This window comes from Leuresthes tenuis, unplaced genomic scaffold (genome assembly GCF_036924035.1).
Source record: "Leuresthes tenuis unplaced genomic scaffold, fLeuTen1.0.hap1 SCAF_6, whole genome shotgun sequence".
Classification (NCBI taxonomy): Eukaryota; Metazoa; Chordata; class Actinopteri; order Atheriniformes; family Atherinopsidae; genus Leuresthes; species Leuresthes tenuis.
Genome location: NW_027325360.1, coordinates 27,915,881 through 27,931,274, shown reverse-complemented (window position 1 = coordinate 27,931,274; position 15,394 = coordinate 27,915,881). Strand labels below are relative to the sequence as shown.

Below are 15,394 nucleotides of genomic sequence, written 5' to 3'. Positions count from 1 at the left end.
AGAGTGCTGGACTTACTGCAGTTTTCTTCCAAAACAGTAGGTGTCGCTGCTGAGACAATAGTGTCCCGATACCACAGGAATAGCTTCAGTAGAAGTCGTACATAAATACAAAATATATAAAACATATCCCTTTTACATTTAAGCCTTGTTTTGTTTGTTTTTTGTACCATTTCCAGTGGTTTTACCAGCTGGGGTTTTGATGAGTCGTACAGACGCTTGTAGAAATGTACTCTTCCCTGCAGCTCTACCCGTTTTTCATTTACAAAAATCGAAAGGTGGATAACTGGCCGAAATGACACCAAGGCGTGCCTTTTGTGACATCAATTTTTGTGTACGACGAAGGGGCGGGAACAACAAAACCCGACCTGGCAACTTTAAATGACTTAGAGTGGGTAAATAGAACAAGGAATTCAGAAATGGAGAAAGCAAAAACGATACAAATGACAGCAAAAATAAATAAAAAAGAAGCAAAGACAGCTAAGAAATGGCAAAAGTGATTCAGGCGTTTTTAAAGCTGAAGCTATTTCCAGAATAACAAACAATAATATGGAAAAAATCGAGGAAACATAAATATGAGCGAACAATTAACAACAGCCTATACAAGATTTATTTGCTCTTTTTTTCCATTATATTTTCACGTTTATTCTTTCATGAATTCCTCTATATCAGGGGTCGGCAACCCATGGCTCCAGACCCACATGTAGCTCTTTCATCCTTATGCTGCTGCTCCCTGTGGCTTTGATAAAAAAAAAAAATTAATTTAATATTTAATTTAAATGTATTTTCATTTTAGTTTTAGTTTTTTTTAATGCAATTCTAAATCTGAAGATTTCTGTGATCTTGTAGCATAAAAAGAAAATGTGTTTAATTTTTTGTTGCTCAAAATATACGTCCAATGTGGGATACCCACCAGCACTGATATAGGACAACCATTGTTTCAGAGTTCAAAATGTTTTTGTTGTATGCAGAAATAAAATTTCATTTTCTCTGTAGCAGTTAATTGATTTCATGAATGCAACAAATTATAGTTTTTTCTACACATAGAATAAAGGTATAAAAAAATGTTTTAAAAAATATTTGCAGTGTTATCTTCATTTTAGATGTCAAAAGGGTTTTGAGGCTCCTGGTGTTTTCTTTTCTGTGGGAAATGGGGCCAAATGGTTCTTTGAATGTTTAAGGTTGCCGACCCCCGCTCTATATAGTTCACCATGACTTTAATTTCTTTCTTTTTTTAAGAGTTTTATTTGAGTCACTCTTGAAATTCCATACTTAAACCGGGAAAGCTTTGGCGGCTCGAAGCGAAGGAATTCTGTTTGAAGGAGGGAGGGGAAAACAACAACCAGGAAGTTGAATCCGAGAAGAAACGGAGTTTCATCGGCAGAACACCAAACTTTCGAGTTTTTAAAACGGTTTTAGATCAACTTTAAAGACTTTATCGATTTGCGGTCAGAGGACATTGTTTCCAACAAGATGGACACTGATCCGGTAAGTGATCACAATGACGGAACCTTCTGTTTTTGTTGTTTTAGGAACATCTCCGTTGACTCCATTTTAAAGTGCCGGACGTGCAACAGGTGTTGGTTTGTTTTTAAAAACTAGAATAAGCTGCATTAAAGTGAACTTTTTGTGCCTGATCTCAGAAAAAGGTTTCGTAAGGTGGCATCTTAACTTGATTGTTGAGGCAAGAAGACTGTGCGACCCACAAAAATGGCCTACTTACAGCCACATCTGAGCTCATGCACGAACTGAAAAGTTTTTTTGAAAAAAAGTTTGTTTTTTTATTTATACTAAACCACAAACTCGATACAAGCTTAAGTCTACTTTACATGTGCGTGTTTTAGCCGTTAGCGACTAATAAAACGGTTTTTTTCACACATTTCTTAAAACAGGGCTTCCTGCACTGGTACTTAACTAGCTATGTAGCTATTTAATGCTAATTATCCCAACCCACTCGTGGAAACTGATCAGAAATACCGTTGCCAGTAGTCCTCAGGACGTATCTGTTGATGTAAATCCCCTGGTTGCCTACTTTTAGCCTCAGTTAAGCCCACTCATGTTGGCATCAGAAGCATAACCAGTCTGTTTTAACAGGGCTGTTTTATATTAAGGCCTTGCCCTGCTCTTATATTTATCTGAATTCAAATAAGACCTTTATTAGATAACTGACCCTTTAACCAGGAAGTCTGAGCCACTCCAAAAATGAAATGCAATAAGTAATTTATCCTTTCACAACTTCCCTGATTACTTGTGATAGTACCACAGCTTGTCTGGTGAGAGTCTGTTGAATATCTTTTGGTGTTTATTGACCAGAATAACTACTTTATTATCTGAATGGTTACCTAAATGAGCGACCAGTGTTTTCCTCTGCCCTGCAGCATTTGTTTCTGCCCTTAAAGATCGAAGCCATTGGGATGCTTGAATAACGGGGAGATCTCAACACGTGTAAAGCGACGGCTTGCTATTCAAATCCTGTCAGGAACGCTCTCACAGATTATGGAAATGTCACATTTGTCTTGGCAAGCTGTGAGAATGTTTTGATTTTCATCCGGAGAAATGAAGTCGGTTACTTAACATTTTACTGGAGAGATTTCAGTCACCGTGTTGACACGATTTAGACTCTCCTTATCGTTATTAGGCTTTATGTGTCAGCTAAATAGTTCCAGGGCGTCGTAAATTAATTGTCGAGTTTTCCAGGAAGGCTGGAGTCATGTGTCATGCACTGAACAAATAAGATATTCATCAGTGTACCTTTCAGTCTCTCTTACAGTGAATATTGACACTCAATAGCTATCAGACTGAGATGAGAAAAAATACTTTATGTTGGTTTATGTAACAGGGAAATATCGCATGATGAACAGTATTGCATCCTTGGTTATGATCAGAAGTTAAACCTGTAAAAGTGTCAGATTTCCACCTAAAGAAATAGTAGAAACCAGCTCAACAGCAGAAGTCTGATGGGAGGGGAGGGGAATGGAAGAGAAGGCAGGGATGACGCAGAAAAAACCTGCTCAGTTTCCAGGAGACACTTTTGTTTACAGATTGTCGCTGTGGGACCAGGAAGTCCCTGCATGCACACTCACACTGCATACAGCCGCTCTACTTTGAAATCACACTTAAAACTGTGTGAATAATGCAGGCAAACGATGTAACAGCGTCCCCAGACTTGTGAAGGGAAGTAGTTTGACAGTCAGAAGGAACTGTAAGAGCTCTCAAAGCCACCAGCACCTGTCTAAAAATAAAGGCAAGCCTTAAAAGCATTGATCTGACTTCCAGATCTGCGTCTTAGTCATCGGAAAGGTTTATGCACATACTTTTGATTAAAATTCAAACGGATATATCTGCAATAGCCAGGAAATGACGAGGCTGAAAGTGATCATTGAGCAGTTTAGCTCAGTTTGTCTATAAATGTGGGGGACTTGCTGGTGGCTTCTGGTAAAAATGCTTAATATGGCGCCAAACTCTGATAACCCCTCACCTTTATGACATCAAACTCCTCAGATCGTTCCAGATTGTCCAGAGAAAGTTAAATATACATCATAAATGTTATTTTGTTAGACTCAATGTTTCAAAAACCTCTCTCGAAGGCCCAGTCTGCCATGACGCCGTGGGTTTGCAGCCAGAAGTGACGAGGGATGGATCTGAGCCAGAACCAGAGGACACTTTAAGTTATTAACCTGTCAGCCTGTCAAACAGTCAGTTATGAATAACTACCACAAGTTTATTCATCTATAACTGTTGGGCCTTTTTAACAAACTAGCTGTTGGTGACGCAGGTTCTTATCAGAGAACCATATTTGCAGTTCCAGTCAAAGGTTTGGACTCGTATGCAGATTTAGTTCTAATGAGGTCTGTTCAAACTTTCTACCTGCGCTGTACATTCTGGAGCCGAGCCATTAAGAGTCTTTAAATGAAACAATGCATCCTGAACGTGGCAGGGTGTGCAGCATTTCCCTGCTGGAGTCTGCAGAAGTGCAGTCAGGATGAGACCTTCTGCACCTTTAACACATAAAACTGCTTTAATGAAGTATGATCAGTGATCTTAACGGGAGATTAGAGGACGTGGAATCTTCACTGGCCTCATAATTTCATGACTAAACGCAGGAAGTCAGATCAATTTCAAGTATATTTAACTTTGATTCTCACATGTCACAGCTGTACTCTGAGTCCTTTTCCTGAGCTTTAGTTCCATCTGTAAAGTGACGTTTCATCAGTGAGCTTGCGTCTCAGCTTCAGTTTTCTGGAGACACTTCGTTGTGAAAACAGCCACAAATTTTCAGACTTAGTATTTTCTTTTAACAAGGGAATTAATCCATTTCTGATAGTAGTAGTAGTAGCTCTTTATTTGTCCCAGTATGGGCAATTGTTGTGCAGTAGTAGTACACCTCTCCCACACACACTCACACACACTCGCACACATTCACACACTCATATTACACACATAAAACACGTAAAGGATTTAAAACAATGAGTGCTTGTATCTGTTGGTCCGTACTGACGGATATTTGAAACAGGAACCAGAAGGCAAAAACTGGAATTAACTATGCAGAGGATGGGTGTAATTATCCAAACTAGATTCAGTTTTCCTGATAACCTGCTCTTCATACAGTACAGTCATATTTTTCTGTTGAACCCCAGTTAACTTTGATGATTTTGGATTTGGCATTTTTGTTTTTCACATTGAGTAAGGAATACCAGCAGATGGCAGAGAAGTAAGGATTTTCTCGCACCAGACATTTCCTTTGATCATAAGTGGAGAAGCTCAGGTGTATTTGACATGTGATTGTTCTTGCTGTTACATCAACTCGTTATGAACGTGTTGTAAGATGCTGCATGAAGTCTGAAACCAGAACGAATCCTTCAAACTCTTAGATACAACCCACAAGCTCTTGATTTCTCTGAGATCATCCAAAACTATGGAAAGCCTCCTGTACTTAAAACTTGCTCCTGTTTGAATACGGATTGCAGCTAATTGTAACTTGTCTGTGTGTCGTTCCAGGAGGTGGGAGGAATGTCGGAAGCACCGGAGTCGAAGGATAAGGTGCAGGCTTTGAAGGAACAGGTGGATGGAGTGAAAGACATCATGACACAGAATGTGGACCGGATCCTGGCCCGAGGAGAGAGGCTGGACGACCTCATGGGCAAGTCAGAGGATCTGCAAGCAGGGGTCAGTGCTGACCACACATAAGCAGGTTGAGATGCGGACAAATGGGTCTCGTTTCAGGAAGTTATTTCTCTCAACTAAACTTTTAATCGGGTCTTCTCGTGAGGCGTTCCTGTTTTCCCTGCCGCACCTTGTTTAAATAATGAGCTCATTAAGCCAAAGGCTTTAAGACTCAGGTTCAGATGTCAGACTGCACAAGCTGCACCGACCTGCGTCACGCTTTGATTTCTGTCGTAGCAGAAAAAGAACTGATGACCTCAACAGTGGCTCGGTCCAGCTCAGCTGTAACAATCAGCCATTTCTCACAAAGCTAAACGGCGTTCGGTCGTTAAGCTTTGAGTGATCACAATGTCTGAGCGCTGAAGGGCTCAACTCCAGAAAGATTGATCTGTTAACCCGAACTTGTGGCTAATATACGGCCACACAGGATGTGACGCACATGAGACATATGAATGAGATGGTTGACTTGTTCGCCCAATTTTAATACGACTTAACAGGTTGCTGCTGCACAGACAGTGTTGTGTATGCACACAGGTATTATTCCTCTCTGACCAATCAGCAGTCTGTGGCGTTCCCATGGATTCTGCTGGCGTTCTGACTTACTAAGCCCTTTTTGCAACAAAATGCAGCAGTGGAGCGCAAAATGTGACCAAATGTGACCAGAGCAACAGTTCCAGGAAACCTAAACGGTGACGACAATTTGTGGTGCGTTTTCATACGGTTAAATGAGTTGGACGTGTTGCAACAGACCTCTCTGCATCTGATTGGTTCTTGGTTAACATAATTTACCATGAATCTGCATGATGATTCGCTTCCAGGGACGAGCTCCTCGCCCATTCGTTTTTTGTTTGTCCTCGTGTCTCCAAACTTCATTCAGGAAACTTGTAGCTGCGGCGTGCCAGGACCAGCTGGTCAGCATGATGGCGCAAGTGTTTTAAATATTGGACGATCGTGTCGGTTTAATTTCTTGATAACGGCATTGTTCTCCCTCTCTGCCCAGGCTCAGCACTTCAAGCAGACTTCTCAGAAAGTGGCACGCTCCTACTGGTGGAAGAACGTCAAGCTGATTGTGGTCATCGTCGTGGTTGTCCTCGTCATTGTCCTCGTCATCATCCTGTTGGCCACTGGAGTGATTCCTGTCAGTACCCCTGTGCCCCCCATAGTCAATCCCACCAGCAAGCCCTAAACACGCAGGAACACACACACACGTTGTACATAAAGACGCAACAAAATCACAAACAGACACAAATAATATATAGATTGTAGCTAATTACTGTTTTCTGAACGAATATTTAAAACTCCTTAGTTTCCACTGGTTACTCTAATGCTTTGGTTTAAGGCACTTTAAGGTCACATAAGTTTGTGAAGCCCTTTGAGTTACTGTTCCAGGAAAGAAGCCGTTCATTTCCTGAGGAGGCGTGTCGTCCCGACCCTTCCACCTTTAACCTTTCCCCACCGTCGTCCTCACAAGATGAACGTACTCTCCTTCAGACTCCTATGTTACAGTCTGAAATGTGGATTTTTAGGAGAGGCTTTGTGCATTTTTGGAATTGAATGTTACAATTACAAAAGTGCCTTTAGTTTTTTTAATGGGTTAATTCAGTGTGTACGCTGAGAAATCAGCTCTGAAACCATCAGTTGTGTTTGGATTCAGAGTTTCAGCTGCGAGTGCCTTTTAGACGTACATTAGACTGTTATTTGGGCCAAGAAATTAAAATTATGGTGGGACCTTTTGCATGGTCCTTAGAGGGAAAGACAACAGAGTTGTAGATTTGTACATTGGTAACCGATCGATGTCTTTTCTTTTTCCTAAACATGCCTCTTTGTTGCTTAATGTAGCAAACCCACCACCAGAACCAGGCTCTTCCTGCCTACCAGCGAGGAGAGATTAGCCGATACAGAGCTCCCCCTGCTGGGCTTGTGTCAACCTGGGAAGTTAAGCTCCTAAACATTCAGGCCTTTATTCAGAATTCACAAGTGGTGAAACATAGTTTATCTCACTGCTCACCTCTTGCTGTTGTTACGGTACCAGTTTAGCTTTGTGTATAATTGCTTCAGTCATCAAGTCTTAAAGAAAGTTTCTGTTAATTTAATGATTTGTTCTGTTGTATCAAAACTGATTATTTAATATTTCGATAGAAATATATAATCCAGACTGATAGTAATGAAAATAACACAGGTCAATTTGTCTGCAGTTAATCATTTTCTATCCAGATGATGGGATGGAACGAAGTCTCCATTTTTTTGGGGGGGATTTTTTTTTTAACCTGTTTCTGGGATGCAGTAGCCTCTTCCACCTCGTAGCCTGTTGCTTATGACTGATGCCGGCCTGATCAATGCCATGTGAGACCACAGTCTTATCTGTGTTAATTTTTTCTTTGTAAAAAAAGCTTTTCCCACCATCTCCATCTCTTTTTGAAGGAAACATCAGACGGCTGCACAAACATTCCATTACGCATTGTGAAGGGGTTCATGGTATTTAATGGTTTTAATGTTCTGGTGAATGAAATAAATAGTATTTACCTCATCTGTGCTGTGATGGTTTGCACATCTTTGTTGTCTGCTCAGTTTTCTTAAGAATTCATTAAAATAAACTAACAAAAAGGACTCTGATTACTTATTTCTGTAAGTCAAGATTTAGAAAAAGATCTGAGTTCTACCTTTAAAATCTTTGAAAAAAGTGAAATTTTTTGAAAAACCTCTCAGAAGTGGGCTCCAAGTTGCTGTGCAAATGTCTTGAACAACCAAGAAAACCGGAAATAAGTGCAGTGATTTATTGAAATACAGTTCTAATACTTGTAAAAGTCAGTATTTGGTGTGAGTTCATTTATTCTTCATCATAACCCTGAGATGATCTTTCATGTCTTAGAAAGATTAAAACATGAAACGAGCATAAAATTTCAACCAAACAGAAAAGCTTTAAGCTTGAGGATGTCTGAGACTTAGAGATGATGCAATAGTTGAGGAGAGCGATAGCTAAAATCTCTACCTCCGTTTATAACCACGGAAAGCAGACCTGCACTCAGGTGTTCTTTGAGTTCAGGTGAGATCTTGAAGATAAGAACAGGCTATACCACTGAAGGCTTTGTTATTCTATTCTAAATGTCACAGGAAACTTAACACTGGCAGTATTAGCATGCACTCTGGCTGCAGCCTTTTGGATCTGCAGGGAATTGTTTGCACATCCAGTTAAAAGGACACTACAATTGTCCCGCCAAGATGCAACAAACTGAAAAAAGAGTCACTTTTGGGCAGAATGCTCAAGGTTGATTCCTGATTACAGATGTATGATCCCTCTGAGCTCATGAGTCACCTAATCTTTTCTCTCGTCTACAAGTGAAGCATGAATCACTACAGGTGCGCTGTTTTTCTAGAAGTTCAAGATTCCATGACAGGACATCCTTTCAGTAAAGGCAGCGGTTACCTGGCACACCTGGTGCAAACACAGGCAGAGACGAGGCAGACATGGTAAGTGAATATTAAACTCGTTGTTTATGTAGGATAATAAGCTTCACTGTAAAGTGTGGAGATGGAGACGGGGTGGGGGGGTGGATTCTAAAGAGAGAAATGCTCTGATTATCTACAATCTTCAAGCTGAACATCAGGACATCATACACATCATATATCCTGATTTATTTCAAGGGTGACAGTAAATATACTTTGATTTAGATTGAAAATGCACGATCGGTTCAACTTCATTTTGAGATTAAGTACTTTGGCAAAATGATAGTGAGTCTAACGACTGCGTTATACACTAATAAGACTTGATTATATATTAAACACTGTGATAATGTTAGATATAATAGAGTAGATATGAAAAAGTGTCCAAGTGTTGCGATGTTTTAGTGCTACTGTATTCAAGGTGAATCCACTTTATTTTCTCTCTCCGACAAAAAGATTCAGATTGAATGAGCTAGAGATCCAAAAGAATCCACTCTGAGGCCTCTCGTTTGTGTCAAGCATTTCAGTGTTTATTGTGTTCTGGCTTCAAGTTTCCTGTTTTCAACACTTTCTGAGACATTTGTTCCTTCTCATGCGTCAGGGGGACAAGGTGATGGAGAAAGCTGTCAGAAATCAAATTACTCTGAGGTCAAACTACTAGAAATGCCCCCCTCCAGGGTCCTCATCAATCGACAGTCCTCAGGCTGTTGATCTTTTCTACATTTTTGGTCCAAGTCCTTGAAGGTTGCTTTTTTTGGCGTCCGGGCAAATGAGAAATGACTGTAAACAGACTCAACATGCCAGGAAAACCTGCCCGCCTTCATTTAAGTCTCTTAACTTCCTCCTTTTCGTGTAAGCCCCATTTAATCTCTACCAGGGTGCAACTTTGATGACTGCACTGATCATGTGATTTCTATTACTCTATTTAAACAGATGAATGCAGTTTTTATTTAATCATAGAGCATATTTTGCTTATCAGCAGACTCGTGGTCACTGAGAAGTGAAGAATAAACGTCTTAATAGGTGTGTCTGAAGGTGTGTACCCAGAGAAAATCGAAAAAGTAAAGGGTCTTGTTAGTAATATTAACTCAAAGCCCACATGGCAGCACAACAAAAGCACGTGAGGGAGTCGATGGTTTAGCTTAAAGACAGCAGAGATTTCAGCAAGCATGTCCCTAATTCTCTAATGCTTACATTAGCATGTTGCCAATAATGATTTGTAGTAGTGTAAAGTTTAACATTTTTGCTGCTGTATCTCAGCACCCGGGTTCTGTGGGGCAGTTTCAGGCCCGGCAATGTGAATAATAAAAGTTAGGAAGTTTTAATGTTTACAAACTTCACTAGGGCTGCTTTAACCAGAACTCCAGCTGACACATACTGTCAAGAAATATCATCCTGAACCGGAACTGGAAAAGTTGGCTATCATCTGGACTCATGCAGCAGACTATCTGCGCACACATTCAGAAAGAAATGCAGCACTGCATTTTAAAAAAGAAAGATAATTATACATTGGACTGTATCTGTTTGAACTTGATTCTTTGAACATTTTCACCTACTTCAGGTCCACCTCGTTGGTTCTGATTAGCCTTCTGGTTCCGTGAACCAGGCTGACCCTCAGCTGAGTTGAAGCATCCAGTTTTCTCCACTTCACGTCAACTCCTCTGTTTTACTTCACAGTCTTGCTTGTTTACATTTCGAGGTTAACAAGGATTTTAATGGCTGTTTTTGGCCCATTTTGTTTTTGTTTGAGTCTCTGGATCAGTTAAGATTTAATTAAGTTTTCCTGGTGTCTTAGATATATGTGTGTATGTTCTATATGGGTCCTAATATGGACTGAAATGTGGCACAAAGATCAGCAAACACATAAAACCGAGTATAACATGATTTCAGTGAGGGAAGTGAAGCAATGGAACACTTTAAATAATGTACAAAATTAGTTTTTTTTTTCAAGCAATAAGGAGGAGGAAAGGCTCTGACCAGGTGTGTAAAACAAAGACCACCACCTACTTTCTACCTTACACAATATCAGGTTGCTTTCAGACCAAACAGGATTTTTTTTGTCATCAGCATTCAACATTGACAATTTCCCAGGAAACTCAGACACGATGCGTCTATGGTGACCAAGGAAAGGACTCATAAATTTAGGGACTGATATCTCCCAAATGTAAGAATAAAAATAAAAAAATAATATTTGATTCAACAGATAACGTGACCCACAAGGTGACTGCATGTACCTATGTCTAACCCTATATTACTTTTCTTTTTCTCTCTAACTTCCCTTTTAACCTTTGCATCAAAAAACATTAAGGCTTTTAACCAGCACCTGGAAAGGTGTGAGAAGAAGAAACTGTACTGACTTTAAGTTCTTTTATGCAGTGTCCCTGAATAATGATAAATGAGTCAACTTATTTGTTTTCTCTCTTAGGAGCAAGGAGCAGCAGAGCCAGCAAAAAAAGACACTAAGTTGCAAGAGCTAAACAAAACTGTGAATGATGTCATAGATCAGATGAAGGAAAATACGAATAAATTGATGTACAATTTAGAAAATGGGGAAGAGCTATGGAGAAGGGCCGAGAAAATGGAATCAGAGGTAGGTCTTATTGTATTAAGGTTTGGTTAAATCCTCTGAAACCTCCCAGGAGGCCATTAAAGTGAACCAGTAAGCACCTCTCCAAAACGTAACACAGCCTTTACCAAACTCCAATTTCTACAAGTAAATTTGAAAAAGAAAATCTAAATCTACAATTTTCTTACTTGTTTTAACATTTATTTAGCAAACAGTTTTCTCATGTTTTAAACGGTTTTAAGTGTCTTCACTGACCAGCTTCACTGCATTAAAAAAAATATAACCCAATTCATAAATCGTGTGGAGCAACATGTTTAAGAAAACACAGAGTGGGGCAAGGAAAGGCAGAAATGATGTGAGGGTGTCAGGATTGGGTATAAAAGGAGCATCAACCAAAGGTTTAGCCTTACAAAGCAAGGATAGGTTGTGGCTCACCACCTTGTTCCAAAATCTGTCAGAGAATCATCAATAAGTTTAAAAAATATATTTCTCATAGCAGGATTGGAGTTAACTTTGGTCTTTCAACTAGGGACGTACAGATATATCAGCATATTGTCTGTATTTTTTTTTACCTCAACCGACCTATCAACTAACTATTTGATGTTTATCTGATGTTGCACTGGCCTTTTCCAGCAACTGATAAGATTAAACTTGCGAACTGTGACGTCAACACACCGTCGTAACCACTATAGCAGGGGGATACCCACATCCGTACTTCCTGTACGACGTCTGATCTGAAACTATTCCTGTGGTATTGGGGAACTGTTGTCTCAGCAGTGAGGCACAGGGATACCCACATCCAGTCCTCAAGGGCTGCTGTCCTTTAGGTTTTAGATGTTTCCCTGCTTCAACACACCTGATTCAGATGAAATGGATCTCTTCAAAAGCCTGTTAATGATGCATTTATCTGATCATGACTGGTGTTTTCTTATTCCCAATTACAAATTTCATGCTGTCATCACAGGAACTGCCTTATAAATTGCCAATTTACTAGGAAAGCATATCCTTTAATGGCTGTAATGAGCAAAGTGCTCAGCTGGGCTTCTTTACTTCTAAGTCATGCCAATGAAATTGTATGAACAGTGAATGCAGTGATTACTATTATTAGTAGAATAGAATAGAATAGAATAGAAAAATACTTTATTCTTTAATTAGTTTCTTTATTTGTTTTCTTTATACTTTATTTAGTAGGTAGTTACATTCTTGCTTAACAGGTCTAAAGGTTAAATGTCTGATAAACTTTGTGCCTGTAGTGTTGATGTTGGGGTATATTTGGTGTAAATGCTGGTTTTGCTGCATCAAAGGGTTACAAAGCTGCCTCCAGCATGGAGCTAATAAGCTTTTAAGGACAAACTTTAACATTTGAAATGAGCTGAAACAAGGTTCAGTATGTCAGGAATACACAACGTCTTTTCTGTCCTCCTACTCAGGCCGCAAAGTTGGCGAACAATGGAGACAGGGTGGCCTGCACCTACTGGTGGAAGAACGTCAAGGTGATCGTGCTCATCGTGGTGGTCTCTGTCATCATCGTGCTCCTCATCATCCTGCTGGCCATCGGAGTCATCCCTGTCAGTGCACCTGTGCCTACGATAATCTCTCCCACCTCCAAGCCCTAAACAAACAGACACTATAAAATGAAATGCAAATTAACAGACATTTGCTGCGGATCTCCTTATTTTGGTTGTACAGCTCCTTATTTTTTGGGATTCTGTATATATATTTAGATTCTGCATATATATCTATATTGTGCATATATATCTATATTGCTATTCTTAATACTCTGCACCAACTACACCAAGTCAAATTCCTTGTAAGTGCAAACCTACTTGGCAATAAACTTGATTCTGATTCTACAAAGTACCACTCAGCGTTTACACCTGGACAGAACTCTTGTTTATTAATGTGTCAATAAAACACAAACTGAGCAAAAATCCTAAGACAAATACTTAAGAATAAGAGGACAACAGTTTGAGGCATAAAGGAAACTACGGCTTTTGTTGAGGTGGACTAAATTAAAAAAATACCACTGCATGGATTAAAAATCAGGAAAACTGGAGGCAAAAATATGTAATAGAGTATATTAATACTCCATTTGCTACAGGTTGCTTTATTTTAAAAATGATTAAATGCTTTTAAATTAATATAACGTTTCACTTGATAAGTTTTAGTGTGCGTGTGTTATTCTTTCATGTGAACAAAACATTTGGCTTACTTGTAAAAATTATTGATATCAGGGAGGAAACAAGAAAAAACTTGATGTAATCGTCACCTTTCCCCACCTTTTTGGGGTACCTCAATGCACTTGAATTAGACATTTATCTTAGATATTTATAACATTTATCAGTTACTTTACCTTAGTGTTCCCATGTTTGATAAGATGAGACACAGACAAACTTTTAGAATCTGATGCTTTGCACGGCTGCCCAAAAAAAGTTCCTTTGGCTTACTTAAGGTAATATAAAAGTAGTTTGTGAATAAACCGAAGCAAAGTTGGATGTTAAGTTTCTCTCGCTGTCCACAGTTGGAAACAAACAAGCACCGCTTTGGCAAACTCACGTTTTCATATGGCTTTGGTATTAGTGTAAGCTCCCAAAAGTCCCCTTTTAAAAGGTTTCACACATTTCCAGTGTTGGAGGACCATGCTTTTTCCAGCCATCGCTCTGGGAAATACAGTTCACAGCCGCTAAAGCCTCCGCCTGCTGGGTTCATGCCAAACAAAGGGCCTTCACAGTCACTAAGAGCTTTGCACTGAATGTTTTTTTCTGAATGTTAGCAGTGGTGTCTTTCCATTAATGCAAATTCTTTGTATATCATAGTGGACAGATGACAGATATTTGCAAAATGCCAGATCAGGGTCAAAGTACTATATAGTCCTGGATATTTGTCCTAATGTGGACTGATAATGACATATGTTGAAATACTTTGATTGTTTTCCACCTTTATGCATTCAATCAGTGCTTCTTCTTATGTCCTGTTAAAGCAGCTGTGATTGAGACATGTTTCACACCAACCAGTCTCTCTTAAGACAAACAGTTTGTATCATTTCATTCTGCTTACATCTGGGACGGCATGTCTGTACAACCCAGACATCCTATCTCACCCCATTAATGCAACAACTGGCTCCAAGTAGCTTTTTGAGAGATTAATACAGAGTTTGAATACTATTACATCAGCTCTGTATTTACATTTAAAACCACCTTTAAATGTGTTGATAAAAATCTGCCTTTTAGAGACTATAAATCAATCATTCAATACATTCAATCAATTTTCTGGTACTCTGGTGTAGTATTACAGATGCTTCTTGATGATTTTTATACACACTTGTAAACCTTTGTCGTATAAGGACAAGATTTGGACTCAAAATGAAGTAGCCAGTAGTTTCATAAAAGGCTTATTCCACTGTCCTTTACTAATTGGTAGCAGCAATTATAGGAATGTTATTCTGAAAACTTAAGTTACTAAATACTTTTGATTGTCTGGTGCAAAACAACGGCCCTTCCACTATGTTGCTGTTGATATGCCACAAGATGGAGACATGGAGTGAGTCTGGTGGAGACTTGAGTAAGTAGATCAGAGGGGATTCCCACTGAGCCTCCCTTATACTTCAGATATAACCTAATAGCTGGTCAAACACATATTCTAACACCTTATTTAGATTTTTGTCCATTTTCTTCTCGTTCTTACTACAGATATAATGATGAAACGAGAAAAAAGGAAAGTCTTTAAAGTTAGTGTTTAAATTAGTGTAATCATACTGATTAAAAGGAGATGTTAAGCTTTGAAATGAAAGTGGTTCATAACAATTTGTACACTGACTAGAGAAGAATGCAAGACAAAAAAGGTAGATATGCTGCAAATCAGAGCCAGCTGGTGAGGCTGGTCGCCAGAATGCCTTCACTGCACACGCATCCCTTCTCTCGTGAAGTCAAATCTCACAAAACAGGTCTGTTAAATAACTTGTGTTTTTATCCCCCCTCGCTCTTTGAAATAAATCCGATACATCCCTTTAACGATTTTTGAATATCTTTCAAGATCCAAAATAAAAAAAAATGGTGGGAACATATCAAACATTCCAAGCTGCATTCGAACGATAAAGAGTGTCACACCGTAATGAAGTGCGGGCCCCGGTGCGGTCACAGAGTCAGGAGGACAAGAACTCTTAGTTCAAACAAAAGTTTATTAGTTAACAGAAAATCTCACACAGAGGAAAAACCTGGCCTGGTGAGC

The 15,394-nt window shown here is 39.3% G+C and overlaps 1 protein-coding gene across 1 annotated transcript; it reads left to right on the top strand.

Moving 5' to 3' along the window:
- The first annotated feature begins 1,312 nt into the window (after positions 1-1,312).
- On the top strand, positions 1,313-7,767 carry vamp8 (vesicle-associated membrane protein 8 (endobrevin)). Its single transcript, XM_072388559.1, has 3 exons — positions 1,313-1,485; positions 4,996-5,163; positions 6,161-7,767. The coding sequence occupies exons 1-3, from the start codon at positions 1,471-1,473 to the stop codon at positions 6,344-6,346; spliced, it is 369 nt and encodes a 122-aa protein (XP_072244660.1). The 5' UTR covers positions 1,313-1,470; the 3' UTR covers positions 6,347-7,767.
- Positions 7,768-15,394: the final 7,627 nt, after the last annotated feature.

What these genes read in the sequence shown, in the direction of transcription:
- vamp8 (XM_072388559.1), top strand. An exon ending in CAGAGGATCTGCAAGCAGGG is followed by an intron (nt 5,164 to 6,160) that starts GTCAGTGCTGAC and finishes CTCTCTGCCCAG; the next exon opens with GCTCAGCACTTCAAGCAGAC.